Genomic DNA, 12,664 nt, shown 5'->3' with positions numbered 1-12,664 from the left:
GTGTGGCTTCATCTTGATAGTAGAGGAGGCCATGGACAGAGATATCAGAATGGGAATGGGATGTGGAATTAAAATGTGTGGCCACTGGGAGATCTTGCTTTCTCTGGCAGACAGAGGATAGTTGTTCAGCAAAACGGTCTCCCAGTCTGCATCGGGTCTCACCAATATATAAAAGGCCACACTTGGAGCACCAGACGCAGTATACCACACCAGCCGACTCACAGGTGAAATGTTGCCTCACCTGGAAGGACTGTCTGGGACCCTGAATGGTGGTGAGGCAGGAAGTGTAAGGGCAGGTGTAGCACTTGTTCCACTTACAAGGATAAGTGCCAGGAGGGATCCCTGATAGCTTTATGAAGGGTATATCTCAATTTCTTGTAATGGTCAATACCATCTGATTTGAATGTTGTGGTCCTAAACTTCAGTAGGGAGTGGATTTGCCTGTTTATCCATGATTTCCAGTTGGGAACATTTTGATTGTTCTCTTTGTTATCTACACCTCAATACACCTGCTGATAAAGTTCATAATGGTGGTTATACATCAAGGCTGGCAGCTGAGTATTTGAATGTGGATCAGTCTATCAACTCAAAGCAGTCATGTAGAAGCTCATCTGTTTCCTCAGTCAGCACTGAATGATTTTCTGTACTGGATCCTCATGCCCCTCCATGGCCTCCTCTATTGCCATGATGAGGCCACACTCTGTTTGGAGGAGCAACACCTTATATTCCATCTGGGTAGCCTCCAAACTGACGGCATGTACATAAATTTCTCAAACTTCTAATAATTGCCCCCCACCATTCTGGTTTTCCTCTCTCACCATATCTCCTCACCTGCCCATCACCTCCCTATGGTGCTCCTCACCCTTCCCTTTCTTCCATGGTCTTCTACCCTCTTCTATCAGATTCCCCCAATTCCAGCCCTTTATGTCTTTTACAAATCAACTTCTCAGCTCTTCACTTCATCCTTCCCCCTCACAGTTTTACCCATCACCTACCACCTTGTACACCTTCCTCCACTCCCCGAATCTTGCTGTTCTGACTTATTATCTCTTTCCAGTCCTGATGAAGGGTCTCAGCCGCAATGTTGACTGTTTACTCTTTTCTGTAATGCTGCCTTGCCTGCTGAGTTCCTCCAGCATTTTTTGTGTGTTGAGTGGATCTGCAGGCATACAGCAATAGTTAAGGAGGTCTGGGCCCCTAGTGGGACAGCAGACATGCTAGTATTATTTTGATAACATACTGCGGTTGGTCTGGTTGAAATTACTGGCAATGATGATAAAGGCCCCAGGGTATTCCTTTTCAAGGCTGTGGACTAGTGTATATTGAGTACAGTATATAGTCTTTGAATGCAGGTTTCACATCACACTGCAGTGGGATGTGAATTTCCATCAAGAAAGCTGAATTGAATTCTTGTGACAGGTAGTATGAGTGACACTTCACAATGAGATATTGGTTCAGAAGAAACAGTGTCGCGATGAGGCCACTCTCAAGTTGGAGGATTAACACCTTATATTCCGTCTGGGTACCCTCCAACAAATGGTATGAACATCTATTTCTCAAACTTCTGGTAATGCCCGCCCCATTCACCATTCCCCATCCCCTTTTCCCTCTCTCACCATATCTCCTTTATCTCCTTGCCTGCCCATCACCTCCCTCTGGTGTTCCTCCCCACCCCCCCCCCCTTTCTTTCTTCCATGGCCTTCTGTCCTCCCCTAGTAGATTCCCCCTTCTCCAGCCCCGTAGCTCTTTCACCAATCAACTTCCCAGCTCTTTACTTCACCTCCACCACCCCCCCCCCCCACGTTTCATCTAGTGTTTCTCCTCCCCTCCCCTCACCTTTTAAATCTACTCATCTTTTTTTTTCCTTTATACCTGCTGAAGGGTCTCGGGCTGAAAAGTCGACTGTTTACTCTTTTCCAAAGAATCTGTCTGGCCTGTTGAGCTCCTCCAGCATTTATGTGTGTTGCTTGGATTTCCAGCATCTGCAGATTTTCTCTTGTTTGTGATTGATTGAGAATGAACTCGCCAGGACGATCACATCCACGAGGAGTTGATTTGGAAGCACATCCCGCCCCCTCAGGCAGAGAGATATATGGAGGCAAGATATATAAAGCAGTGCATTGTATTGTATTTCAACTGTAGTTAAACTTTTCCTTCACTACATTGACAACTACATTGGTGCTGCTTCCTGCACCCATGCTGAGCTCGTCAATTTAATCGACTTTGCCTCTAAGTTCCACCGAGCCCTCAAATTCACTTGGTCCATCTCGGACACTTCTTTCCCCTTTCTTGATCTATCGGTCTCCATCTCTGGAGACAGACTGTCCACTGACATCTTCTATAAACCCATTGACTCTCACAACTACCTCGACTATACCTCTTCTCACCTTGCCACATGCAAAAATTCTATTCCCTATTCCCAGTTCCTCCGTCTCCGCCGCATCTGCTCCTAGGATGAGGCTTTCCGTTCCAGGACATCTCAAATGTCCTCTTTCTTTAAGAATCGTGGTTTCCCTTCTGCCGTCATCAATGATGCCCTCACCCGCATCTCCTCCATTTCCCACACCGGCCCTCACCCCATCCTCCCGTCATCACAACAGGGATCGAGTTCCCCTTGTCCTCACCTACCACCCCACCAGCCTCCGGATCCAGCACATTATCCTTCACAACTTCCGCCACCTTCAACAGGACTCCACCACCCAGCACATCTTTCCCTCTCTACCCCTCTCCACTTTCCGCAGGGATCATTGCCTCCGCGACTCCCTGGTCTACATGTCCCTCCCCACAGATCTCCCACCTTTGCACTTATCCCTGAAAGCGTAAGTGCTACACCTGTCCCTACACCTCCTCTCTTACCACCATTCAGGGCCCCAAACAGTCCTTCCAGGTGAGGCAACACTTCACTTGTGAGTCTGTTAGGGTAATCTATTGCATCCGGTGCTCCCGGTGCGGCCTCCTCTACATCGGTGAGACCCGACGCAGATTGGGGGACCGCTTTGTCGAGCACCTCCGCTCCGTCCGCCACAACAGACAGGATCTCCCGGTTGCCACCCACTTCAACTCTGCTTCACATTCCCATTTGGATATGTCCGTACATGGCCTCCTCTACTGCCATGATGAGACCAAACTCAGGTTGGAGGAGCAACACCTCATATACCGTCTGGGTAGTCTCCAGCCCCTTGGTATGAACAGTCTCCAGCTTCCTGTAATTCCCTCCCCCTCCCTTCCCCCATCCCAGTTTCATTCTGCCTCATCTTCCAGCTGCCTATCACCTCCCACATGATTCTGCCTTCTTCTACTACCCATAGTGCTTTCCCTTTACATTCCTTCTTCACCTTTCCTGCCTATCCCCTCCCTGCTTCCCCTCTGATCTTTCCTCTGATTGGTTTTTCACCTGGCACCTACCAGCCTTCTCCTTCTCACCCTCCCCCCACCGTCTTTATGGGGCCCCTGCCCCCTCCCTCCTCAGTCCTGACGAAGGGTCTCGGCCCGAAACGTTGACTGTTAATTTCCATGAATGCTACCCCACCTGTTGAGTTCCTCCAGCGTGTTGTACGTGTTGCTTTGACCCCAGCATCTACAGTGTATTTTGTGAGTTAAAGTTCAGTGATGGCATTGAATATCCCAGTATTAATGTCATTGATTCCTGTCAATAAAATGTATTAAGATTTGACCCCGGGGGAAGCAAAACAGACTTGAGTGGTTTCTTACTACAATGGTTTCGTGTAGTTGTGCTGAATGACGAAGCAGAGTGAAATGTCATTACCTGAATTCAGTAATGATGCAAATAGGTTGGGAGGTATGTTTCTGGTGTTACTGGACCGCCCACAATCAACAAATGCTTCAAATTTCCAGAAGAAAGGCGCTGTCTATTTGGTAGCTGCCATTAACATGCGGGATTACGACGAAGTTACCGCTTTCCTGGCAGGCTGGGGACCGCATCAGAAACTCATCTTCGCCCTTCTGAGTGTCAGCGTCATTCCGAATGGTTTCTCCGGATTAAGCATAATTTTCGTCGGAGATGTCCCAGAACATCGCTGCTTAATTCCCGAGAATCTCAACCTCAGCGAAGCATGGAGGAACAGGACGATCCCTCTCCAGGGTCCCGAACAACAGCGCAGCAAGTGCACTCGGTACCGGCTGGACGTGATACTGAACCTTTCGCAGACATTTCCCGACCCAGATTTCCTCAACATGTCTGAGATCGAACAGGAACCGTGTCTGGATGGATGGGAGTACAGTAAGGAGCAGTACATCTCCACTATCGTCACCGAGGTATGCGCTTGTGCCGGTAGCGGTTAGCCCAAGAATCGTTTGCGAAGACAGTTGTGATATGTTCTCAATACAGACATACAGAATATAAACTCACACACAATGAAACTAGTTTTGTTTTAAGTCGGGGTCCTTGATCTCAGATGTTGACTCTGCTTCTCTCCCCACGTTTGTTTTCAGTTTAGATTTCCGGCAGCTGCCGTTTTGTTTTTAATTATTACAAACTCTCTGTGATTATTTCTATTAGCTAGTTTTGGGCTTGGTATAAATCTATATTTGCTTTATTTCAACAAACGTTAGAAATCGGAATTTGATGCTAAGCTCCCACTTTGTTTCTCCGCACTCTCTTTATTCAGCAAGGTTTCAGCGTCCTTATTGAAACTAATAGGTTTGAACTTGGTTTAAAATTTTGGGTGGTTCTATACGTAAGTAAATCTTGGTGAAAAGCTTCATGCGGGTGGCGGGAAGATGATATTTGCGAGAGGCCTCCGTAGAAGCAAATTGCTGTTCAGCTTCCAAGCGCCTATTAATGGAAGTTTGGATGGGAAGCCAGAGGGCGAAACACTAATTAGTAAGAATCTTCTGATAGTTCATCAAAAATCACACCACCTACTGCTCAACATCAGAAAGTGCTAATACTTTTCAAAACGATTTCCTGAAGTTGGCCATGTCCAATTCCTTAAATATTTTCAAGCGTCCAGTTATTATGTCCTTTATTGATTTCCCAAATACTGAAAAAGTTAACTGGTAAAAAGTTTCCTGTTCTCTCTCTCCTAGCTTCTTAACAAGTTATACTTGCTACTTTCCAATTTTAGAAATCACATTAGAGGGTATGGTACATTGGAAACTGACAATCAATTAACCACACTATCCATAGCCATCTTTTTGACACCCTGGTATGCAAGTCAACATGCCCAGGGGACATTCTTTTTTATTATTGCCTTCAATGCTAGTTTTTATACCAATGTAATTTCTTTGATCTCTTCATTTATGCTAGATATGTAGTCTTACACAATTTCCATAAAGACAGAGCAAAGAACTATTTAGCTGTCATGTCCATTTCCAAACTCTAATTACTCCTGTCTCATTTAGCCAATGACTCACTTTAATATTTGATAATCTTTTATTCATAATCTAATGAAGGTCTGTGATATGATTCTCACTGATGAAGCGACTCAGCCTGAAACATTTGTAGCTTATTCTTCCCTACAGATGCTGCCTAACTTGCTGAGTTCATCCTGCATTTCTAGAATCTCTTGCATTTATAATTCTCTGTAGGCTTATCTCACATTCTTTTTTTCACTCCTTACCAATTCCTTGATCCTGCTTAGATGAGCTTAGAGAGAGCAGGAGGCGTTCAAGCTGTGAAACAAGAAAAATCTGTAAGTTTGGAGTTACACATGAGGAAGCAATTTTGTTTTGATAGTTGACACAGCTGAGTGTATAGTGTCAGGAACAATGATTCAGCTAGTAGGAGGTGGAGTTGGATGGTATGAGGAAGAGAAGAAGGGCGAATAGTACTAAATACAATGCAGTGAGCTGTGGGAATGAATAGCTATACTAAATTGTATAGTATCATAAACAAGGCAGATGAACTTAGAACATGGATCAATATATGGAACTGTGGTCATTACAAAGACTTGGATGTCTCAGGAGCAGGAATGGCTGCTGAGTGTGCCAGGTTTTAAATGTTTTCAAAAGAACACAGAAGGAGACAAAAGAGGTGGAGGTGTGGCATTACTAATTAGGGATAGTGTCACGGTTGCAGAAAAGGAGGAAGTCATGGAGGGATTGTCTGCTGAATCAGTGTAGGTGGGAGTCAGAAACAGGAAAGGGGCAATACTGGATGTTTTTTATAGACTCCCCCAAATTGTAACAGGGATATCAAGGGGCAGATAGGAAGGCAGATTCTGGAATGGTGCAATAATAATAGGGTTGTTGTGATCGGAGTTATCAACTTTCCTAATATTGATTATCATCTACTTAGCACAAGGGGTGGAGTTTTTTTAGGTGTGTTCAGGAAGGTTTCCTGATATAATATGTAGAGAAGCCAAGTAGAGGAGAGGCTGTACTTTATCTGATATTGGGTAATGAACCTGGTCAGGTGTCAGATCTCTCAGTGGGGTAGCATTTTGGAGGTAGTGACCACAACTCTATCTCTTTCACCATGGCGTGGGAGAGGGATAGGAGCAGACAATTTGTGAAAACATTTAATTGAGGTAGGGGGAAGTATGATGCTATTAGGCAGGAAGTTGGGAGCATAAATTGGGAGCAGATGTTCTCAGGAAAATGCATTGTAGAATTGTGACAGATGTTCAGGGAACATTTGCATGGAGTTCTGCATAGCTATACTCCATTGAGGCAGGGAAAGGATGGTAGAGTTAAAAAAACCATGGTGTACAAAGTATGTAGAAAATCTAGTTAAGAAGAAGGGAAAAGAAAGCTTATGAAAGGTTCAAGAAACTAGGTATTGCTAGAGCTCTAAAAAATAGCAAGGTTGCTAGGATGGAGTTTAAGAATGAAATTAGGAGAGCCAGAAGGGGCCATGAGAAGGCCTTGGTAAGCAGGATTAAAGAAAACCTCAAGGCATTCTAGAAGTATGTGAAGAGCAAGAAGATGAGCCGTGTGAGAATAAGACCAATCAGGTGTGATGGTGGAAACGTGTGCATGGAGTTGGAGGAGATATCAGTGGTACTTGATGAATACTTTGCTTCAGTATTCACCAGTAAAAAAAGACCTTGGCAATTGAAGGGATGACTTACAATGGGCTGAAATGCTTGAGCATATAGACATTAAGAAAGAGGATGTGCTGGAGCATTTGAAAAGCATTAAGTTAGATAAACTGACCTCATTATTCACTTCAGGGTCTTGCGATCCAAGATGGTGCAACTTCTGAACTAGACTGTGATGCAGCTGCTCAGGATGCTCTCAATACAACCTCTGTAGTATGTGATGAGGATGGGGGGTGGGAGATGGACTCTTCTCAGCCTTCGCAGAAAGTAGAGACGCTGCTGGGATTTCTTTGCTATGGAGCTGGTGTTGAGGGACCAGGTGAGATTTTCCACCAGGTGAACACCAAGAAATTTGGTGCTCTTAACGATCTCTACCGAGGAGCCATCGATGTTCAGCGAGGAGTGGTCACTCCGTGCTCTCCTGAAGTCAACAACCATCTTTTTTGTTTTGTTCACATCCAGAGACAGGTTGTTGGCTCTGCACCAGTCCGTTAGCCGCTGCACCTCCTCTCTGTAGGCTGACTCGTCGTTCTTGCTGATGAAACCCACCATGGTCGTGACATCGGCAAACTTGATGATGTGGTTCGAGCTGTGTGTTGCAGCACAGTCGTGGGTCAGTGGGACACTGAAGACTTCTTTGGCACGGGGACGATGGTGATGGTCTTGAAGCACGTTGGAATGGTGGCGCTGCTCAGAGAGATGTTGAAGATGTCAGTGAGAACATCTGCTAGCTGGTCTGCACATCCTCTGAGCACTCTACCAGGAATGTTGTCTAGTCCAGCAGCCTTCCGTGGGTTGACCCTGAACTGGGTTCTTCTCACATCATCCAAGGTGAGACACAGTACCTGGTCATTTGTAGGAGGGGTGGACGTCATTTTCCGCCTCAAAACGGGCGTAGAAGTTATTCAGCGCATCTGGGAGGGAGGCATCATCTGCACAGTCAGGTGATGTTGTCCTGTAATTGGTGATGTCCTGGATGCCCTTCCACATGCGCGGCAAGTCGCCGCTGTCGGCTGTGGATTTGCTGGGCGTGTGCATGCTTTGCTCTTCTGATGGCTCGGGACAGTTTGGCCCAAAGAATAGGTTGAGTGAACTTGGTCTTTTCTCCTTGGAGCGATGGAGGATGAGAGGTGACCTGATCAAGTTGTATAAGATGATAAGGGGCATTGATTGTGTGGGTAGCCAGAAGCTTTTTCCCAGGGGTGAAATGGCTAACACTTGGGGGCATTGTTTTAAGATGCTTGGAAATAGGTACCAAGGAGATGTCAGGGGTAAGTTTTTCACACAGGGAGTGGTGGGTGTGTGGAATGCACTGCCAGTGGCCGTGGTAGAAGTGGATAAAATAGGGTCTTTTAAGATCCTCTTGGATAGCTACATGAACTTAGAAAAAATAGACAGCATTAGGGAAATTCTAGGCAGTCTCTCGAGTAGGTTACATGGTTGGCACAACATTGTGGGCCGAAGGGCCTGTAATGTGCTGTAAATTTCTATGTTCTATGTAATTGTAGTCTGCATGCCTTAAAATCTGAACCTCTGACGTTAGCAGACAGACAGACACAATTTATTAATCCTGAGGGAAACTGGGTTTCGTTACATCCGCACCAACCAAAAATAGTGTAGAGGTATAGCAATATAAAACCACAAATAATTAAATAATAATAAGTAAATTATTCCAAGTGGAAATAAGTCTAGGGTGGCTCAGGGTGTCTGACACTCCGAGGGAGGAGTTGTAAAGTTTGATGGCCACAGGCAGGAATGACTTCCTATGATGCTCAGTGTTGCATCTCAGTGGAATGAGTCTCCGGCTGAATGTACTCCTGTGCCTAACCAGTACATTATGGAGTGGATGGGAGACATTGTCCAAGATGGCATGCAACTTGGACAGCATCCTCTTTTCAGATACCACCGTCAGAGAGTCCAGTTCCACCCCCACAACATCACTGGCCTTATGAATGAGTTTGTTGATTCTGTTAGTGTCTGCTACCCTCAGCCTACTGCCCCATCACACAACAGCAAACATGATAGCACTGGCAACCACAGACTCGTAGAACATCCTCAGCATCGTCCGGCAGATGTTAAAGAACCTCAGTCTCCTCAGGAAGTAGAGACGGCTCTGACACTTCTTGTAGACAACCTCAGTGTTCTTTGACCAGTCCAGTTTATTGCCAATTTGTATCCCCAGGTATTTGTAATCCTCCACCATGTCCACACAGACCCCATGGATGGAAACAGGGGTCACCGGTGCCTTAGCCCTCTTCAGGTCCACCACCAGCTCCTTAGTCTTTTTCACATTAAGCTACAGATGATTCTGCTCACACCATGTGACAAAGTTTCCCACCGGTGCCCTGTACTCCACCTCATCTCCTTTGCTGATGCATCCAACTATGGCAGAGTCATCAGAAAACTTCCGAAGATGGCAAGACTCTGTGCAGTAGTTGAAGTCCGAGGTGTAGATGGTGAAGAGAAAGGGAGACAGGACAGTCCCCTGTGGAGCCCCAGTGCTGCTGACCACTCTGTCTGACACACAGTGTTGCAAGTGCATGTACTGTGTCTAATATGAGAGTTAGCAACTCTCAAAGATGTCAGATGTGTATGTTTGCAATGATCTAAATCTGCAGAAGGTTGCAGTCAAAGGAAGTCAAAGTCAAATTATTATTAAAATACAAATTATGTCACTTTTCCCATAACAATGTCATATTCCACTGAACTGAAAGGAATGGCATTGCCTCACTATCCAAGTTATTGGAGTTGCTAGACAGTCGCCATAGAACTTAGTGTACCACAACAAATCCTCTGATATAGTAATACGAGAGCCAGGGTTGATTTCCTGATTTAATTAAAATAGTGAAATGAAGGATATGCTGAGCCATGAGTTTGCAGAGTGTAGTAATATCATATTCTGCTACTGATGATGGTCAACAGTAATTCATGGATGCCTAGTATTGAGCTGCCAGATCTGTTCTGAGTTTAACTCATTTGACACCATATGATTGAGTGTGTCCCCAGTGTGAAGATAGGTTTTCACAACTATTGTATGGCAGTTACTCATATCAATGCTGTTTTGAGATTGATGATTACGAATAAGGATAAGTAGAAATATCTTTCTTATTAGTTTGCTTATTGCCTTCCATAGACATAGTCTGACAACAACTGTACGCTCTTCAGGAACACAGCTGTCAGGCTGAGTCTATGAAAGGAATAAGCATGCTCAGAGTATCTTCTGTTCCTCGTTTCATGCTGAAATGGTGTTCATCACAGGAAAGTACAGGTTCATCAGACAAGGGAAGAGCAGATGGTAAGATGTATGTTCTGATGAAGGGTTTCAGCCTGAAACATCGATTGTTTACTCTTTTCCATAGATGCTGCCTGGCCTGCTGAGTTCCTCAAGCATTTTGTGTGTGTTGCTAAGATGTTTCCTTGTCTATGTTTGTCCAAGCCATGAGATGTTATTGAAGACATTGAAGTCATTGAGGGAAAATTATGGTCAAAGAGGATTTTTATTACCAGTTCTGTAGAACCATGGTAAACATTACTGAATCAAGCTATTAAAAATAATCTAGATTATTAAATTAATTGGATGTAAATTCTATAGCTACTCTGGTGCTATTTGAACTATTGAAGGTCAGTGCCTGTTTGGTGCCCAGCTGATTCCACAGCAAGTTTGGCAAGGACAGAAACTTTATTAATATTTTAATGCTGCTGCCATTTAAAGTAGATAGATAGATAGATAGATAGATAGATAGATAGATAGATAGATAGATAGATAGATAGATAGATAGATAGATAGATACTTTATTCATCCCCATGGGGAAATTCAACTTTTTTCCAATGTCCCATACACTTGTTGTAGCAAAACTAATTACATACAATACTTAACTCAGTAAAAAATATGATATGCATCTAAATCACTATCTCAAAAAGCATTAATAATAGCTTTTAAAAAGTTCTTAAGTCCTGGCGGTAGAATTGTAAAGCCTAATGGCATTGGGGAGTATTGACCTCTTCATCCTGTCTGAGGAGCATTGCATCGATAGTAACCTGTCATGATTACCAAGTGGAATTAAGATGTTCCCTGTCTTTGACGATACTCTGTTACTACAAGACTTCTGTAACAATGGCAATATCGAGCAAGATATAGGTAGATACCTATGAATTGCCAGCAGCAGACTTTTGCACAAGTGATACAAAGTGAGCATTGTAAATTTTTTAATGATTTGGAGCTCTGGTCATCATTGCATCCAATAGATACCAGCAACAATTTCAGCCCACAGTCTTCTGGTCTACTTAAAAATAACTCCACAAGATCAAAGGTTTGGACACTTCTGTTAATCAAAGCTGTCAGCTTAAATCCAAAAGCAAAGTAAGTAGATGGAAGAGAGAGGAATGGAAGGATATGCACTTGGTACTGGATGAAAGTAGAGTGGAGAGAAGCTCAATCAACTGAAAATTTTTCCTATATTTCTTTTCTATGTAAATACTCTTATTCTGATGAGTGAATGAATATAACATTGAAGAATTACAGTGTTTTTCATTATGTCTGAAAAGCTGTTTTAAATAGCATGATTTAAATAGGATTTTTAAAAATAGTTTTCTTTAATCTGTATGCTCTACTTTTAGAATGCAGAAATTCAGGACCACCACTGAAGAATCTTATGGTTTTTTCCAAGCAAAAAGTTGGGCTAAGGCATTAATGCTTGTGTAACACGCTGTAATGGCTTATCTGTAATGTTTCACTGCTAAGGCTACTGAGATGGCTACTCTGTAATGTTCACTGCTGCAGTAACAGTTTCTCTGTAGCAGCAATGTTTGGGTTATGGCTGGAGATAACAGGACTGGGTATGCATGTTAGACGATCAGGATTTTGTTGCCCTGTCTTGTGAATCTGTAAGCAGTTGATTTCGTGGGCTTTTGCCAGAGAGAGAGAAAGAGAGAGAGATGAAGTGAGAAGACACGAATGGAGAGATTTGGTAGACCGCTGGATGGGGTGGACTCAGAGCGAGGGTCCGAAGGGCAGCGACAGTCGGAGGAGGTCGATGGTGAATGATCAGCCTATGAGTGAGCTCCAACCTTGCACACAGACTGTTAATAAGATTGGGTCCTTTTCTTTTCTTTTATTTCGTTTCTCTGCTAAGCATATAGTCAAAGTAAGAGTTATAAAGCTTAATCGTTTAATCGGATATTGTGTACTGTTTGTTATTTCAAGGTACCAATTTGTAACAGGGGACACATCGCACAGCATCCACCCAAACGAGATTTCTTAAGGTTGGTCAGGCTGGGGTTATCACCCACTATATTAAGCCACTAGGCAAAGCAGGAGTTGCACTTGTTAAAACAAAATCATACACCTTATTACTAACATTGTCCTCAATTCTTTATATATCCATATCCATACTATTGCCTATGAATAATTATTGCCATTGAGATTAAGATGAAGTTACTGGTGATTCAGTGGACTGAATTTAATTGTGCCCACAACTGCCTAAGGCCATATATTTGGACTTTTTGATGATTTTTTCATTTCAGTGGGACTTGGTGTGTAACAATAACTGGAAAGAACCATTTGCTGCATCAGTGTACTTCACGGGAGTGTTAGTAGGTTCCTTTAGTTCTGGAATATTATCAGACAGGTGAGCTGTTTATTTACCTCATACACTGCAGTC

General features: G+C 43.8%; 2 protein-coding genes across 2 annotated transcripts in view; both read left to right on the top strand.

Annotated features, from left to right (window-relative positions):
- Positions 1-12,637, top strand: part of LOC140739168 (organic cation/carnitine transporter 2-like) — a 62,516-nt gene extending 49,879 nt beyond the window's left edge. Inside the window, exons 10-11 of the mRNA XM_073067199.1 lie at positions 12,208-12,266; positions 12,528-12,637. Coding sequence (XP_072923300.1) covers positions 12,208-12,265 — 58 coding nt within the window. The 3' untranslated portion in view covers position 12,266; positions 12,528-12,637. The remainder of the gene's footprint in view (positions 1-12,207; positions 12,267-12,527) is intronic.
- LOC140739167 (organic cation/carnitine transporter 2-like) overlaps positions 3,869-12,664 on the top strand; it is a 74,817-nt gene continuing 66,021 nt past the window's right edge. Inside the window, exons 1-2 of the mRNA XM_073067197.1 lie at positions 3,869-4,275; positions 12,528-12,631. Coding sequence (XP_072923298.1) covers positions 3,892-4,275; positions 12,528-12,631 — 488 coding nt within the window. The 5' untranslated portion in view covers positions 3,869-3,891. The remainder of the gene's footprint in view (positions 4,276-12,527; positions 12,632-12,664) is intronic.

Source organism: Hemitrygon akajei, chromosome 15 (genome assembly GCF_048418815.1).
Source record: "Hemitrygon akajei chromosome 15, sHemAka1.3, whole genome shotgun sequence".
Taxonomy (NCBI): domain Eukaryota; kingdom Metazoa; phylum Chordata; class Chondrichthyes; order Myliobatiformes; family Dasyatidae; genus Hemitrygon; species Hemitrygon akajei.
This window is presented reverse-complemented; position numbering and strand designations above follow the sequence as displayed.